This window comes from Parasteatoda tepidariorum, chromosome 9 (genome assembly GCF_982258835.1).
Source record: "Parasteatoda tepidariorum strain Cologne lab strain chromosome 9, Ptep-v5.0, whole genome shotgun sequence".
Lineage (NCBI taxonomy): Eukaryota > Metazoa > Arthropoda > Arachnida > Araneae > Theridiidae > Parasteatoda > Parasteatoda tepidariorum.
Window position 1 is genome coordinate 46,592,121 of NC_141763.1, and position 19,611 is coordinate 46,611,731.

At 31.1% G+C, this 19,611-nt stretch overlaps 1 protein-coding gene across 1 annotated transcript in view; it reads left to right on the forward strand.

The window, feature by feature from the left end:
- Window positions 1-4,826: 4,826 nt before the first annotated feature.
- The window catches only part of LOC147804029 (uncharacterized), a 98,096-nt gene continuing 83,311 nt past the window's right edge, over window positions 4,827-19,611 (forward strand). The window contains exon 1 of the mRNA XM_087151387.1: window positions 4,827-5,947. Coding sequence (XP_087007513.1) covers window positions 4,827-5,947 — 1,121 coding nt within the window. The remainder of the gene's footprint in view (window positions 5,948-19,611) is intronic.

Genomic DNA, 19,611 nt, shown 5'->3' on the forward strand with positions numbered 1-19,611 from the left:
TATATAGAAGCTTTCTTCACTTTGAATAGAATCTTTAAAAATCATATATTTTTGCAAATGAAGCGAATAATTCATGTAGCTAAATGTATTTCCCCAAATGTTAAAAAGCGTCGTTTTGAAGGAGCTTTTTTTTTCTTTTTCTTTTTTTTAAAAAAAAACTAAGGATATATACAATATTTTTTTATCGCAATAAATATACTTTTTTGATAAATTATGTGGTGTATCTACCACTACAAAAAATACAATTCCAAATCACTAGTATATAAGATAGTATAAAAGACATGTTAAGTCGATTCTATTTTGGGGTACCTTTAAATAGACGAAAGTTGACATTGTTGATAACAACTCTCACATTGGTGACCCGAACGTGACGTGAACACGCCTACTTTGACAGAAACTCCCACTTCGATTTGAACACGCCTACATAGATGGATTTTCCACATTGAACAGTTGACTTGCAACTTGTTACTGCAACATTATCCACCTCCTCACGTTGTTGCTACTCAGTCTCGATCACACACAACGTCGGCCTGTATACACTCGACCGCTAATGGTAACATAGGCGTGATAACGACCGTGAACTTAATACAGCAACAACTCACTTCGATAACAACTCACTCCCCACAAATTATATGAGAGAATCGTTAATTTTTTATTTATTTATCTTTCAGAAAATGATTGTTCTTCAATGCACTAAAATGTCTGATAAAACACCATAAATGAAGCCTCACGACTGAATTGGAAATCAAATTTTAAAAAAAATTTAGGCAAAAGCTGTTGAATATATCAAAGTAATGTAAAGAAAACGGGTCGTTTCGCAAGATCGTTGCCAAAATTGAAGAAAAAATTGAGTTTACGAAAAGTAAATAAATAAATCAGATAAGAACATAGGTTGTAAACGCTACTAAAAGCTGCTAGAACAAATCTCGAGATTTACGTAACATTCAAACTGTCTGAGTTTTCATTCTAAAATTATGGTAAAATAGCCGACAGCAGCCTGTCCATGCAATTAACAGTAAAATTTACGGCAAAGACTATTTTTTACCTTTATGGTTATTTTTTACCTTTATGGTGTTTTTACAATTAATATGGTTATAAAACCGTGAATACAAGATTATACGAATTTTAACCATTTACAGCTAGTATGGTTTTAAAACCGTAAAAAATTATCTGGTTATCGGAAATAGTTTAAGAGCTCTATGGAACAGCCATATATGTGTGAATGAGAGTATCGTATCATAATATTGGCTCAGGATTATAAATTCTGAAGTGAAAGGAAACTCTTCATGTGTTGGAGGAAATATTGCGCAGTGTTAACGCTGGAATTCGAATCCCTAGACCTGTCGGTTATGAAATCGACAGAAATTAACCTGTTCGGCAATAATTTGTACCCATCTGAAAGGAAAGGAACTAAGTGGTTTCAATAGGTTAATCAAAGTGGTCCGTTAAAATTATGGTTGTTTAACTGTAACTTGTTGTTGTTGTTGTCGTATGTCGCAAGTCACTATTGACAAGCCTATTTTAAGGCAAAGGGTTTTCTTCCTGCTCCCGAGGGGCACCATCGATGCCGGAGTGTTCAACTTCTGCCACACACATACATCACAGCACACTTTACAAGGAGGACAAATTTGTAATTTTGAATCGAACCAGATTATACTCAATCTCCAATCCAGTACCACCAGTATTGATTTGCTATTGGAACTTGGAGAACATTGTGACCCCGACAGATTTAGCGGGCAACAGTCACCGTTTCGTACACAAGAATTCTTCGAATGGTGGGGATTAAACTCATGACCTCTTCGACATGAGCCGTACAACATACGCACCAGGCTATACAGGTCCTAACTGTAATATGTGAAAACAGTTCATAAACAGTTTTTCTCATAGTTAACACTTTGAATATCACCTTTTTTACTGTTATTTGACTATTTTATTTGAATAAGGTATAATAACATTTAAATAAATTGTTTTATATCAATCTTTTTCTACAAATTATTGACAGTAAAGGACAAAAAATATCATTCGATTTTATGATTACCGTTATGAGTTTTGTAAAATTAACTATACGAGTTATAATATGAGATTATATGGTAATGAAATATGATAAAATTAGAATAATGAAATATGATAAAATTTAATAATTTTATCAAGATAACTTAGATATGGCATATAAAACATTTAATCAATAAAATTTACTTTTCAAATTTGCTTTTTTAACTAAATGTGTGGTAATAGGAAATACAATTTTGAAAATCAGAATTTCCAGTAAACCGTTATCATTAACAAAACAGAAAAACTACCGAATAAATGGTTAAATATCGTACATCTTTCGGTTCATTAATTCGAATTATGTTTTTTTTTTTTTTGCCAGAAATTACATTAACATACAGTACTATAATTTTACTAATATTATTTTCTCTATGTGAAGTGTCATGTTAAGATGTTTACAATCAACCCGTGTTTTTATTTTGTTTGTAAAATTCTATAAATTTCCATAACATATTGTAACATTTTTAAGGTAAAATGAAACCATTAAAAATCGTTAAATAGTGTAACCTTTTTGATATTCTTGAGATTCAAATCTTAAAATTTATTTGGAAATGCTGCCAAAGCTTTGCTGCTCAATGAATGTTAAAATTCTTATATTTCAATCTGCGAAACTTAATGATAAAATGTTATATGATAATTAACATATTTCCTGATGAATTCGCCACTTACTTAGAAATATTCGAAGAAGCTAAAAGCTTGCTTCAGTCATCCGCATTTCTACTTACTCCAAATGCCTTCTCAGAGTTTAATTCCTTTTGTGGTTTAAAATTAATTTCCTCCTTTAGAAATTCTCAAAATTTCGTGAAAATAGCTGCTTCCAAGTTTGAATTTAGAACGGCTCATCTTCGATTCTAATTTAAACTCTATTTTCCAGTCTAAAATGCCACTTTAGATCTTGGTTAAAGTACTTTTATTTTCGCTTGAAACTGTTATTAAATCGTTTAAAAGTCAGTATAAATGCAAATGGAATATTCTAAATTCATCTACATCTAGTTATATTATAAAGTTTTAAATTTATTGAGCGTCAAATAAATATGGAACATATAATGGGCACCAATGAGTGGTTATGAAATTTTTAATATTATATTATTACTATCAGTAATTAGGAGAACAAAAATTTTATAAATTTAATGTGATCTCATATATTCAAGAAAAAATTTTTGGAAAATAGTCCAAATCCACAATCAAACCTTTTTGACCAAAGCGTTTCTAATTTTATCAAAAAATAATTTATTTTTTATAGACTTGTTTTGATACTATATTATAACGAAAGATTATATTGTATAATAGAATTTTTAACCAAATAAAAGTTTAGCAATTTATTAATTTATTTATTTATTGCTGAGAGAAATGAATAACTGGTTTATACAGTAAATGGAAGGTTCTTGAAACTTTAATACCACAACGTCATAATTAAGAACAGAATTCAGAATGATGACTGAAATGTACAAATAAAACTGTTCAGTACAGTAAAATATGTATCGTACAAATTCATTGTATTTTAATAAAATGTCAGATTCAACTGCACAATCATACCCTTACATTAAATTCTATAATTGAATTTCAGAGGAAAAAGTGGAATAACAGATTTTTAAGGTTGCAGCATGTTTCCATGATATATCAGTCTCCATTAACATTAAGAAAATTTCAACTGCAGTTAATCTATTTTATATTTTCGAAAATGTAACTATTAAAAATAATTTTCTTTACATGAAGAAAAAAAACGTAGCAAACTCTCCTTGACATGATAGTTATAAACTGAAACAGAATGTGCCAATACCAGGATTAATTTACCGCAGTCTTATATTGAACAGATGTATTCTCGCAATAAAAAAAAGGATTATAAGCTTGAACAAATGGAATATGTACTTCAATCATGCTAATGTTGTTTTAATACAAGATATTATGTTGTTTTAATACAAGATGTTACAAATATTCTCATCGTTAATATAATACAATCATTCAGAAATAAGCAAAAATATGACAGAGACACTAAAATATAACCGCAGAAAGTCAACCATATTAATCTCTTGCCTCAATTAAGTGTTTCCTTCAAGTATTGTTAGAGGGCACAGGACCCGTATAAACAGGAGAAACTTTTAGAAAAACGTCGTCATGACGTCATAGTGGATCAATTTTCAAGTATTATAGTGCTTAATGTGAGGTTATAATTCACAAAAAATATCATTTAATTTTATTTTCTCCCATCCCCAAGTGAACGCAACAAATCGAGCCTTTTTGTCTGGAAAAGGCCACCAGCATTCCACTGCAGGACGCTCAAACTGAAAACCCTCGAGGGGCGGGAGCAAAGCGAAGACATGCCGGAAACTACAGATCTCTTAGCCGTCAAAAGACGTTACCAGGGTACACCACGGGGATTTAGATCTGTAAGCGTACCCCAACAACATTTCCCAACTTCAACATTTGTTACGCTTCACTCTTAAAATAATTTCACACAATGTACCGCAAGTTTTATTTAAGTATTTATTGTACATAAAGGGTTATATAATACATTTCAGACTTAAAATGTTTTATTTTTAATTTAGTACCACTCTTTGAAGAAAGACTGAGTACAGTCGAATCGGAGATTCATGTTTGAAATACTCAAAATATTAATTTTATCTTCCCTGGTAGCAAAATAACTCGAGTTTTAATAGGATCAATATTAACAAATCTTGACCGAATAAGGGCTAACGGGCTATTCAAAACTTATCAAACGGGCTTATCAAAAATACATCCTTCCAATTTTTACTTACTGCTCTGAACCACTCATCTCTATGCCTACATCCCTACTTCGAAAGCTTGAGGTCTTACAAAACCAGGCCCTTAGACTAATAACAGGTGCTGTAAAAACTACACCTATAGACGCAATGACCTTGCTCACAGGCATTAAACCTTTGGATGTTGTCTTTAGGGAAAGGGCTGTCTTACTATACTTTAAACTTACCCAGATGGATAATTTCTGGACTAACTATCAACTTACTCCTCGTAATTTAAAAACTCAAAATGGATTTATTCAGACTGTCAAAGATCAATTGGTTGGGATCGATCTGCCCCAACTAGAAGGTCAGGTGAAACTGGTGAGCCCTCTTGACTACCAAAAAATTAATGTCAGGCTTTCTCTTGAACATGACATTGTTAAAAGTGAAACATCTACCGCTGCTCTCCACCTTCTTGCGCTGGAGACAATGGGAATCCGTTACCCGGAACCGCTCTGGCTGAGAGTTTTTACAGATGGCTCTTTCCATCCGGATCAACCAAATGCTGGAGCTGGTATCTCTTGTAATCTCTTCTCCTTTGGTGCTCCAGTGGGTGCCAATAGATCTGCTTTTGACGGGGAAGTTGTTGCAATCCGTATTGCTCTTGAACAGCGTTTTTGTTTTTTTGAGTCTTTTTCAAATGTGGTTATCCTTTCAGACTCGAAGGCGGCGCTTTGCTCGATTGAATCTATGCATTGCCCTTCCAATTGCGACGTTCTAAAATGTCAGGATGCGATACGCAAACTCCACCATTTTGGCAAAACTGTAGCCCTACAATGGATTCCCGGGCATTGTGATATTGCAGGAAATGAGAAGGCTGATTTTTTGGCAAAGAGAGGCACAAGAATTCTCCAGGCTCTTAGTAGCCCAGTCCCCTTTTCAGCTTTAAAAAGGATTATTAGATCAAAAATCCATGGGGATTTCCACCAACAATTGTCAGAAAGGGTAAAAACCAAAGTGTGGAGAGATCTTCGACAGAACACCATTCCAGACTGGCCGCGCCGCGAAGCGGTGGCTCAGTTTCGACTACATACCGGACATGACTGCCTTGCCGCGCACCTGTTTCGTTTAGGGCTGGCACCTGATCCCTATTGTTCTCTATGCATGAGCCAAGCTGTTTTGGATGGCAGCCACATCCTGTGCTGCAGGGCCCTCCACGGGTCGTCGTCTACCGAGCGATATTGGGAAGCAAGAGCGCTCCTAAGGAAATGACTTTTTACTTTCTTGTTTTGTTCCTATGTTTTTGCTTTTTCATGTCAATTACCTCTGCCATTTGAAATAAATAAATATTTTCTCCCACATTTACAACAAATTTAGTTACGCTTCGAGCACCATAAGGTGGAAAATGAGGCCCTTATATATATATATATATATATATATATATATATATATATATATATATATATATATATATATATATATATATATATATATATATATATATATATATATATATATATAAAATAATGTGATTTTTTTTGAATGCATACTCATTAATTTGTGAAACTAAATCATTTATGAGCTTCTTCATACATTAACAAAAAAAGGAAAAGGCAGGCAGGTCATAAAATATTCTGGATAGTCCATTAAAATTTCCAAGACTGTAATTAAAAAAAACATTTAACACCTCTTATTGCTTTTATAAGCTTAATTTTTATTTACTAATAAGCTTAAAATAGTTGACACAAATTCATTATATCGAAAATATTATGTCAGTTGCGATCATTAAGATCTAATACTTAATACTGAATAATAATTGCATATTTAGAATATTTACTGTCATTTACTCTTGAATACTGAATAATAATTACATATTTAGTAGCTTTTAACACTTCATAGCAACACATAAAAAAGGAAATGAAAATATTTCAGAAGAGGAAAAAATTAAGAATGCATAAAATATCTTAATAGTAGATTAAATACGCGTGAAATTTGGAGACGCTCTTAGCTTAAAAAGCGCATGTTAAGATTTCATTAAAAGAAATTAACGGAGATTAGTAAGGGTAATAAATTATAGGGTTGTTTAATTGTCTCCTTTTTACCTGCATCACAGAATAATATTTGCAATCATTACGTCCTTTAAAGCTGATGAGACACTCTCTTTTGAGTTTTTTACACAAATAAAACTAAAAATTTTATATCAGTCAAAATTTTATATCAGTCAATTTACAAGTGTATGATGAGACTGCACAAATCTAATAGTAACTTCATACAAGTAGCACACTCTTTTACTCTTACATTACGGAACACATGACGACTAACAGTTACTTCAATGCTTTGACTAAGTTATATCCCTCGAGGTACTTTGAGTTCCGGGAGGTACTGTACTTTTTCCAAGCAGTTTTAAAATCTCTTAGATAATTCTTCGATGAGAATATCATCCAATTTTAATCCTAGGTCTCAAGATTCTTGAAGAAAATTTTGGAATGATGGTCACTGGAGAAGAGATGCCAAGTGGGTCAAATACACTCTATAGCAAAACAATCGACTCACCAAGACGCAATCATCCGATTGCTTTGAAATTTCGTATGCATGAATGTTTTGAACAGATAAGGCTGGAATGATGCCGACTGGGGACGTATAGTCTTTAGCGACGAATCCCGCTTCCAACTGTGTCCTGACGATCATCGAATACGTGTTTGATGGAGACGCACAGGGCAGAGGGGGGATCCTGCCTTCACTATTGCACGCCACACCGGCCCTCAACAAGGCATTATGGTCTGGGGTTTCATTTCCTTTGACAGCCGGACCCTTTTGGTCGTCATTAGAGGTACACTTACTGCACAGCGGTACGTCGACGACATCCTAAGACCTGTTTTGCTACTGTTTCTTTTGAAGCTCCCAGAGCTGGTTTTTCAGCAGGACAATGCCAGACCACATACGGCACGTGTTGCTATGAACTGTCTGCAAGCTTGTCAAACTCTTCCCTGGCCTGCCAGATCACCAGATCTCTCTCCCATCGAGCATGTCTGGGATATGATGGGAAGGCGATTGCATCTGGTACGGAATGTTGATGACCTCGTTCGACAATTGGATCGAATTTGGCAGGAAATACCGCGAGTGACTATCCGGGAGCTTTATCGGTCTATGGCACGCTGTGTGGCAACTTGTATCCAAGCTAGAGACCTGTCAACACCTTATTGAACTTGCTACTGTAACTCTGCAATAAATTATTCAATTGTTCCGAAATTTTAATCATTTACTATTCTGCACATTGTCTTCCTATCCACCAATTTTCGTTTCAATCGGACAACTCATTCTTGGTGCGTCGATTTTTTGTTATAGAGTGTATATTTTGCGCTAAGAAGAGCAGAAGTCTTTTTGAATCAAATCTTCCTCATTCGGGCAATTAACGTTACAAAGTAGATTACCATTTTATGTGTTCCAATCCAGGCCTAATAGAGGCAAAATTTGGCTCTTCCAAGACTCCATCCAATAATTTTAGATCAACATTTGATTCCTAACTCGTAGTTTAAAATTTCATGAGGCAGAAATGTTGAAGATATCAACATTTTTGATTTCTAAATAAGCTTATTAGCCTCATCATTTCTCTTTAAATTAATAAAACACAACTAATAAAATAAAATTGTTTGCATAGAATGAGTTGGTCAGAAGTTGTGCAGTATCTGAAAGAACTTCATTAGAGTTTTCATTGCGGTGGTTTAAAGTGGCTTTCAAAAGAAATGGACTGCTGCTGATTCCAAGCACTACTCTTCAATGCCTGTACATCTTCATTTCCCTTTTCAGTGGTTTTCCATAGGAACCTCAGATAACTCCTATCATTTTCTACGATTTCTATCATGACAAAAGATTTCTTAACGTCTGATGTTACTCCAATACAATTGCAAACCTTCGAAAAAGATTAATTAAAGAAAGGACAAGTTCAATCAAATTAGGAGCACTTTCTTCCCAGCATACATTCAGTGACGGCATACCCTTCAAGTGCACTGATGTTGTTGTTCATTTACGTCGCACTAGGGCTGCACAATGGGCTATTGGCGACGATCTAGGAAACATCCCTGAGGATGATCCGAAGACATGCCATCACAATTTTGATCCTCTGCAGAGGGGATGGCACACCCGCTTCAGTAGCCCGACGACCTGCACGCGAAGTCGAGCACTTTACGATAGAACAGTTTAACGAGGACCAATACCGCACACCCTCGGTCTCTACGCAGGCTGATCCAAGTGGTCCCCCACCCGCACACTGACAGTAACCAGTGATGCTTGACTTCGGTGATCTGCTGGGAACCGTGTCTTTACGATCAGTCCACTGCGGGACGCAAGTGTACTGAAGCATCAAATACAGGCCTAACGATAGTGCTGTAAGCCTTAAATACTGATCAGTGAGGGAGATAATGCACTTTTAAATACTTCTTATTTTAGATTTCCTCAATGATACCTTCATTACTCCACTTATTGAAGACATCTGGCATTGTTCAAGCCTACCATTTTCTTTAAACTTCTTACAAAAATATTCAGAAGCTTTTTTCCATTTGTTTTTTATCATGTAGCCTGGAAGACATCAAAACTTAGGGCAAGGTGACCTAGTATCTGCTTTCTTCGTTGATCGTTAGAGGTTTTTGAAGGTATTCAATGGCAACTTTATGTATTTCGGTTTCCTTTTTTTGATTCAGCTGAATCAGAAATTCCTATGTTTTCTAACGTCCATGTATCACTAATGGTGCAGTCGTTCATAAGTAAACTTATCACCATCAAGTCAGTGCTACCAGATTTTGAACTATCAGGTGATTTTTTTCAAAACTGTATATCCTAACAACGTTTCTATGGCTGTTAGTTCAGAAGCGAAGCTAAGGATTCTCCCAGTACAAGTCCCAAAAATTTATTCAGAAATATCCCCAAGAATATAACTTAAAGTAGTATATATAATATATATATATATATATATATATATATATATATATATATATATATATATATATATATATATATATATATATATATATATATATATATATATATATATATATATATATATATATATATATATATATATATATATTAAGAAATTAACAAAAATTAAGAAAAAATAATAATAATAAAGAAGAAAAAATATTAATTATTTAATTAAAGAAGAAAAAATATTAAAATATTTTTAAAATATTTTTCAAAAAATTAAAAAATCCTTGACAACAGAATAATTAGAAGAGAGATTCTCGTCATCAGCTCAACCGATTATATCCTCAAAAAAAGTGCTTTCTAACATTGTGCTCACAGAGCCAAAGCAAAATATATCAATACAAAAATGTGAATATTTGGCCAAAACAAAATTTACGAAAAATAGTGTGAGTATATAACAAAGCAAAATATATCAATCTGATAGTAAGAGTGCATTGTATAGATATATTTTGCTTTGGTTATGTTGTAGTGTATCTACCACTATAAAATTCACTAGAATATAAGACATGTAGACTCGATTCTACGGTGAGGTACCTTTTCATAGATGGGGGTTAACAAGGTCGATAACAACTCCCCCCACATTGGTGACCCGGACGAGATGTGAACCTACCTACCCTGCCAGAAACGCCCACTACGAGTCAAACACCCCTACTTTGATGGATGGTCTACATCGAAAAGTTGACTTGCTACTTGTGACTTGGTCCTCCTCACGCTCGTGTTTTTCATCCTCGATTACACACAACGTATTCATTCGACTGCTAAAGGCAACACAGAAGCGACCACGACAGTAAACTTAACACAACTCTAACTATCAGCACTCAAAAAGTACAGTGATCTTAATACCGCTCTCCCGGCTTCTCACAAAACAGCAATGAATCAACTAGTGGTATTCTTTCATCGAATTCTATCACAAATATGATTCTGGTGGAGTAGTACTGAAGTGTATCTACCACTACAAAAATATATAATACCAATTCACTAGCATATAAGACACGTGAACTCGATTCTATGGTGGGGTACCTTTTCATAGATGAAGGTTCACATGGTCGATAACAACTCTGCCCACACTGTTAATACAATATTTGATAACTCTATTTTTTTTGCGGATATGATCGTACATATTATTTTATTATTATCATATTATTATATACATATTATTATATTATTATTATATTATTATATACATATTATTATATTACTAACGACAATATTATGCATTTCCCTAGTTTTGTTTTCTGGCATTTTTAATTGTTTTAAAACTTTTTAAAACATTTTATTTAAATTTTTTCCTTTTAAAACTATAATTTTTTCCTTGTTTTTTCTGTATTTTTTATATATATATAGGGTTAGTGTTACTCAGCAATCAACAATACCGTACTGATATTTGATTTTTAGATCTCAAACTTTTGAATCAGATTATTTTATGTGAAGAATGTCTAGACAGTTTTATTTAAACTACCTTTGTATTTTCTGAGACTCTATCACTCGTTTCAAAAGTTTTTTCAAGACCTTTTTAGCTTTTCCACTTTAACAGAAAAGCGAAGAAAATAGTAACATGACACTCTCTTACAGAATGTTATTGTGAATTGTTTGGTATATAACAAGTTTATTTGCTGCGAAATCTTACTTAATTTTTTTACGTGTTATTAAGGGGACACTGGAAGTTCAAAATGAGAAAAAGCCTTCAAAAATCCATTATTTGGTTTTCTGAGATATAAAAAAATTAAACTTTAACCCCTAACCGATCGGTTAATTTTCAAGATACGGTCATAAAAGTGCCTATTTTGCAAAATACACGGATTTGATTAGTGCTGACATCTAGTTTAAAATAAACTAACTATTTAAGTTACCATAAAAATATCCTGATGCTGCCATCTGGTGTGTAAAATGAGAAATGAAATGTTTTCCTTGGTAAAGAAATGAATTAGTTTTATTCTTATTAGCGCGTTACTACTGCACACTCCAGCCCAGAAATATCACGGAAGCGAGAAATAGAGGGTGAAACCTCACCCCCGTCATTTTCACGGGAGCGAGAAGGAAGGGGTTAAATCAGAGTTTTTCTTACCCAGTTATAGGATTATGAATTTTAAAGATCCAAACATAGTTATGTAGTTCTCGTTGACAAATTTTCTTTCTCTCCTAATGGAATTTTTCAATGTTTTGACAACTTGAAAAGTTTTTTTTTCATTGTTATCGCAATCTTTGATGCTTAATTCTAAATGCATTTAATTTACTCAAAATCCTAATTTAATTTTTAAATAATTGAACAAATATAATTGAAGCCTATTTTTTGAAGAAATGTTTGGTCACAAAAAAAAAATTTGAGGCCTAGTTACGTTATTTTCTTATATGGGTACCATGACCACTTAAATTTATTTAAATGCTAATAAACAAATTATTTAGGTAAAAATTTTAAATAAATTAAAATTCATTAGCAAGTAACATTTTAATTTTTAATTATTTTAAAATTGGAAACGATACTTTTAGCTATAACTTTAAGACTAATATTTTTTTTTCTAAAACTTGGTACATAGATTTCTACTAAAACTAAAAATAGTTTGCTTAAATTTGATAATAATAGAATACAAGTTGTACTCTTTTTATGTTGAACTTTCTGTGCTCCCTTAAAACTCGCAAAAGCTTTAGTTTTGCTTAACCAGATTCAGACTGAAATATAATTGTTCGATATAATTTTATTATTGTAGTTGATAAAGATTGATGTGTTTCTTTAGTTTCTTTCATATATGTTGCGTACACACATTTTATTTGAAAACTGTCTTTTCATTTCTGCTTGAATTCTCTTCAGGTTATACAGTAAAAAATTCCAAATCAAATTATGGTAAAAAGTACCGGCTCTCAGGGTATAAGTACTTTTTACCATAAAATCCCTATTTACCGGAGCATGTTACGGAGGAACAAAAAACAACTCTTACACACCGAAATAATTGCCGCAAAATTACTGAATCGTTCTAATTAAGAAAGAATGAATTACTGTAAAATTTTCAGTACAATATTTTGTGGTAAAAATGAATTCTACGGTAAAATGGATTTTTCGTATAATGCCTCCAAAGTGCCGGTATTTATACCGTAGTTTTATCCAGAATTTTTCTTACAATACCTAATTTAGAAGAAATCAAAATAATTATTTTTTTTAACCTTGTTAGAATGTTGGTTTAAAATTTATTAAACGTAAGAGAAAGGCAATACACAGTCTTTTGATATACCATAAATTTTAAAGCAAATTCTAACCGAAGGAATTTTACTTTTTTCTTACAATAATGTTTTACAGGAAGGTATAAACTCCAAGTTTCAGAACGTTTTACTACGAGATTTCTTTTCTTGGCAACCTTGCCTGATTTAGGAATTATCGAGATGTAAAGATAAAAAAATAAAAAACAAAATAAAAAAACAACAACAAAAAAACGAAAGAACCTTCTTCGCGCAAAATTTATGTGTAAATTTTGTAGTTTAAAAGTATTTGAATTTAACACAGTGTGTAGAACTTCTTCTATTTTTTTACCTTTATAGTTAGATTGTTGCTTTTTTTTGTATACTAGTTAATTATCTTGTTTTATTTCAAAAATAACTGTTAGCTTTACTTGTACTAGGTTTATATTTAAATTTGAAACTCTTCCTGTGAACCTTCATTTTTCAAAAGGGTATCAAACGCTGACAAAATCACAAATTCTAGCATTACTTAAATTAAATATTTGCTGACGAGAAAGTCATAACAATATGTTGAATGTTTAAAAAAATTCGTAAAAGAATTCATTTAGAAAAACAAGCTAGATCATGTAAACATGAATAAATATTTTTTTTACAATTTCTCTTGTTTAAAAAAACCAATTTACTATTCTAAATCATCTAAGATACTATAACATTGATCTACTTTCAATTATAAGTGAACAATATTATTAATAGCAAAATAGTTCATCATCACAATATTAAAATTAAAAGTACGTTAAAACTTACTTGTTGCATTAAATTTCAAAATATGAAAACAGCACATACTTTTAGCTTGTTTAGAGTTAAATCCCCTAGTTAATTAATGCAAAGCATATGAAAACTGCTTTAATTCCTTGCCATCCCCGAATAAATCCTCGCATTGTGGGGGTTAAACTGAAACGTGGTATAATACTTGTAGACAGAAACTGTTTATTTCACTTAATTGTTCAAACCAGAAACGCTTCCACGCAGTTAAACTTTTGTCTCTGCCGTAATTTCTTGAATTCATTTTCTCAAGTGAGCTGCACTAGCTATTTACATTAAAATATTTTCCCATGTCACAAATGAGTCAAGTTTTCATTGCATGTATTATATTTATAAATCAAAAATCATTTTGTTCAATATAATCAATATTATTTTGTTCAGTATAACCAGTACTATTTTGTTAAATATAATCAATATTATTTTCTTCAATATAAGCAATATTATTTTTTCAGTGCAGTCAAAATTGTTGTATAATTCATTTTATATTATTCCATCCTTCTATTATATATTCTATTAGTAATTTATATTATATTATTATTCTATAATTCATTTTATAATATTCTATTAATATTCATTTAATATTCATTAATAATCATTTAAATTGTTTTTAAATAATTATTATTTTATTACTTTACTTTTAAACCTTCTTTACTTGTATTCATTTGAGTTCGAACATTTTATATGCATTCATTTTTTTAGTATCTGAAATATATTACAAACGTAGCTCTATTTTTCTTATATATAATTATTTGCTTAAAAATACTGAATTGTTCTAGCTTAAAAGTTAAATTTTCTTATAAGAATTTATATAAATTTGAACTTATACTCAGGAATATAATATTTTTTTCATTTTAAGCTTAACGCAAAATGTTCAAAGTCTTTAAAAATAAATTGACTTATAGTTCATGTACAATAATTTTAGTCAAAAATTTTTGATTTATCAAAAAGTAGAAAGCCTTCCCTCAAAAAATGATCACTGTCGATTACACCGTCTTCCCACATTGGTAACCTGTGGGCGTGTTGTGAACATGCCCACTTCGAAGGATGGTTCACATTGAAAAGTTGACTTGTCTTGCTATTAATGACGGCGTCATCGTCCTCCTCGCGCTGTTGCTTCTCAATCTCATTTACACACAACTTGATCTTGCACACACTAGACTTCTAATAGCCCTACAGGTGAGACCGTACACACTACCGTGCTCTTACCACAAGTGCTCAAAATCCAACTCCAGATCTACTCCAGATCTTTCGCAAATACAGCAACTAGTGATATCCGTTCATCGAATTATATCCCTAATAAAATTCTGGTAGAGTATTGTTGCTACCACTAAGATCATTAAACATCAATTCTCTAGTATATAAGTCATGCTAACTCGGATTAGCTACTTTTGATAGATGATGGTTAACATTTAGGATAACACCGTATCCCCACAGTATTGTTACAATCTGTAGACTGTAGAAGCTGTAGAAGCAAAAAAAAAAAAAAAAAAACTGTAGAAGCTTTTTTTCTCCAATTCATTTGAAAAGTATTACTCATGATGTCTGCTAGTTTATACAGCTTCTTTTAATCAAAATCGGAGTTAACTGCACGTTTTTTCAATAATTATTTGATTCTTTATGTAAGGCCAAGGCTGTACTTGATTGAAACCATTTCTATACAGGTTTGTTCTATACTATTTCTATACTATTTACGTTTTAAGGAAAATCTCTGTTCTATTAAACGAGGGTTGATCACCGAGGAAAATTGGCGCAAATTCTGCCGAATCTACACCAAATCGTCTCATATTTTAACCCATGCATATTTATTAATAAATTGAGAAAAAGCTGTTTAAGAAAGAAAATGTTGAAAATATACTGTTTCAGGAAAAATGATTTTAAATAATGCGACATGGTTTATTTGAAAAATAACTAAGCATAAAAGTTTTTTTTAAAAAAATTCCTAAACATAACATTTTTTAAATAATTTTAAATTGCATTTTAACAATGATAAAAAAACGATTTCAAAGAGAAACTTTTAAAAAAAAACACTTCTTTAGTAATGTTTTACTCAGCTGTTTTAAAAAACTGTGATGTTTAGTGCTATTTTTTTTTTTTTTTTTTGCTTTTGTCAAAGATAATCGACGGGATTTTATTTGAGTACTACTGGCTATTTAAAAAGCAAACTAATCATTTGAGTTAGATAACATATTAAATCTCGACAATAAGAAAAGCGGTACCGTCCAGCATTGTATTCAACTGAATTCATTCAATACAATGCAATAATCATTTTTATTTCAATATTTGTTTCTTGCTAATAAATCACCCTTAAAATTGCGCGCACAATAATACTTTTGCAGAATATTACTTTTATTAATTGCATAATTATACTATATGTTTAAGTGATAAATAAGAAAATTTCTAATTTATGAAAATATTAATAGTATGTATTTTGAATTTTCTAGGTATTTTGAAGGTAAATTGAATCACGCTAGTAATTTTTTTGGACGTAATAAGTCACATATTTCATATTTTAAAATAACTTAACAAAAACTAATTTTCTCTCAGCTAGTTTTGACAAGAGAGAACTAGTATAATTGTCTAGTATAATTGTTAACTGCACCACTTTTTACGTAGAAATCGCTGCCTACGTAACAGACATTCCTCTTAAGAAAGTGTAGAAAATTCAGACAGCCTAATACGTATAACAGTCAAGTTACTGTTTTAATCTAGTTTAACCTTGGCCATGTAAGCAGCACGTGTTAATTGAAGGCACGCTGATGTCACTTAATTTCTTTATAGTTAGAATTTTGAAAAGTATTTCAACAAAAACTAAATAATTTATCAACGATAATTACACTAAGAGTATTTACCTATTATCAAAGTGCAAATTCATCTAGAGGCATGATTCATTGTGTTAAAGTTTGGACATTAATCAGTAGTGCTGATTTGTTAATTCTTGTCGTAGAACAGACATAAGCAATGAAGGGGAAATATTAATTTTCAAAAAAAACGAACAAATGATACAATTATTTTGATTACATTGAAAAAGTAATTCTGAATTTCAAACATCTTAGATGCAATTAAAACTTTAACTACAGTTATGATGGGAGAAAGTGTTTAAATAAGAATAACTAATAGAGCTCACTTGAGAAAATTTGGTTTAAGTAAATATACCGAAGACAAAAGTTTAACTGCATTGAAGAGTTTCCGGTCCAAGCAATTAAGTGAAGTAAATAGTTTCTGTCAACAAGTTTTCAACTGCGCTTTAGTAGAAACCACACAATGAGAGAACTTAATTTGAAACTGCAACGAGTTGAAGCTGTTTTCACGTGTTTTGCAATAGTTTGCTAAAAGAATTAACTGAAACAATATGGTAGCTTGAAACAGTACCTATTCAGTTGTTATTTGAATGTGTAATTAAATTCAACAAATAGTATATACATTAATTCATAAACATTTTATAAGCATAATATTTTGAATAATGACAATTTTTTCTGTCAAAGAGTAACAGGAGTATTGGTTAATAATACATTGTTAGAAATTTCTTTGAAAAAACGGATAAATAAAAATTTATTTAACTGTCCTTTTAACATATTCAATAAAACCAGTCAAAAAGCCATAAAAAATAGTATACAAATTGTTTACTGTGAAAAAATCGCTTATTGACTGTTTTCACCTAATATGGATAATAAAAAAACATAATTTTATTCGTGCCAACTAGCTTAAGGATTCATTTAGTTTCGTGGAACTGGGTACATACTATAACTGTGAGAGTTAATCTACCACTCTCATCACTGCCTGAACAGGGATTCGAATCTCAGCGTTGCCACCAAACTATTTCTTCCATTTATTCTAAATGTGAAGAATTTATAGTGTTCTGCACTACCCATTTGGAAACATTGGAGTGCTGTAATACAAATTTCTCATTCACGCAAACCTAACTCAATGTCCACTTTAATTAAATTTTTTCGATTTTGAATCCATGCTGGCTGCAAACGTTTATCGAACTTTATGGTTTTTTACCCAGTTATGGTTATGACGGTTTTTTACCCGTACCGGTTATAAATAGCTTTAAAATCGTAAAGATAACGAATTTTTCCTGACCGTAAAATTTAAAGCTAATTGTAAAGGCTGACTGTTACAGTTTATTTTACTGCAATTTTGGATTGAAAATTCTTATATTGTATTGGTAAGAAAAAAACACGAAAATTTAAAATGCAAAATCTATCACTGTATGTGGCATGTATTGATAAGTACATTACATCATTAATATTTCACAGCTATTTCAAAAACTCTAATTTAAAAAAAAATGAGTAATAAAATTAAGAACTACAATTTCAAAATTTTCAGACGAGTTTTTTTAGTGAAAAGTACTACGATATTTTATGTGGAATAAGATATTTCTATCTATTGTACTATTACCAAGGGGTAGTTAAGTGCCAAATGCAAGATTGGAAATAATATTACGCACGGAACAGTTTAATATAAAAATGTAACCTTTCAAAACGGACCCGAATATAACTATAATAATCCAAGCCTTCCATTAAAATTAGTTGTATTATACCAAAAATTGTGCCTTAAAAATGCAATTTTTTCTTAATTATAGGGAAAAGTGAAGTAAGATCGGACTGCTAAAATTCAAAAACTTGTGGAACCAACTTTTCGAGTCAAAAACTGTCAGATTTAATCAATATATCCATTGTTTTTGTTGTTTACAAAATGTAATTTTTCAAAATGTCATAGATTAATTACCTTTTTATAAATGATTTTTATTCCCTAGAAAAACCCGATCACCCGATTTTTCCCCATTCGGGGAGTAAGACCGAGGAATTCTCTTTGTGAAATTTAGAAATCTAAAACTTCCAGTGAAACGTTGGAGACATTTTTATTTTATAAGACAATTTAAGAACATTATGAATGAAATTCACGAGTGAAGTAATTATCTTCTAACTTTCATGCCCAACAAAAGTACTTTCCAAATCGGATCATTCTACTTTTTTTCTTTTGATTTAGAAAATAAATCATTTCCAATCTAAACACTCAACATCTGATAAGTTTTTATCGCCTTCATTGCAAGAAACATCAATCACGGATTTAGTTTTTTTGATAAAATAGATTCTTCATACATTTCTATCTTTTACTTTTTGTTTTTTTTAAGAATTATTTTAAGTCTTTGCTAAGAGTTTTCTTTTTATTAATCGTACATTTTATTAAACGTTCTTTAATGTTTGCTTTACCCTGATATTCTAAGGTCGGGTGTATATGGTAATGATCCCTATACCGATCATACCCAAATTTGCCGTCTCGGTCTTAACTTGAGAGCAGATGTTATCGAATTGAAACAGAAGATTGACAACTGGACTAAATCCTTGTTATATGTTACAGTATGAATCTAAACTATAAATTTATAATTAGTGAGGCTAAAAAGATTTTTATAATTGTAATAACCAAAAAATAAGGTTTGCTGAAAGACAAAAAAATTATTAGAGAGTTGACCCAGTCAAACAAACTTATCTACACAGACGCGTGCAAATCAAACAACACACACACACACACACACACACATATATATATATATATATATATATATATATATATATATATATATATATATATATATATATATATATATATATATATATATATATATATATATATATATATATATATATATATATATATATATATATATATATATATATATATATATATATATATATATATATATATATATATATATATATATATATATATATATATATCACAGGAAACAAAAAATCGCCCGCACAAAAAAATCACAGGAAAGGACCGATTTGAAGGGTGGAACTCGTAGCCACCCGTGGGCAAACAATTTCTTCGTTTTTTAATTTTTTGCAATTAAAAATCAATATATATATATATATATATATAGTAT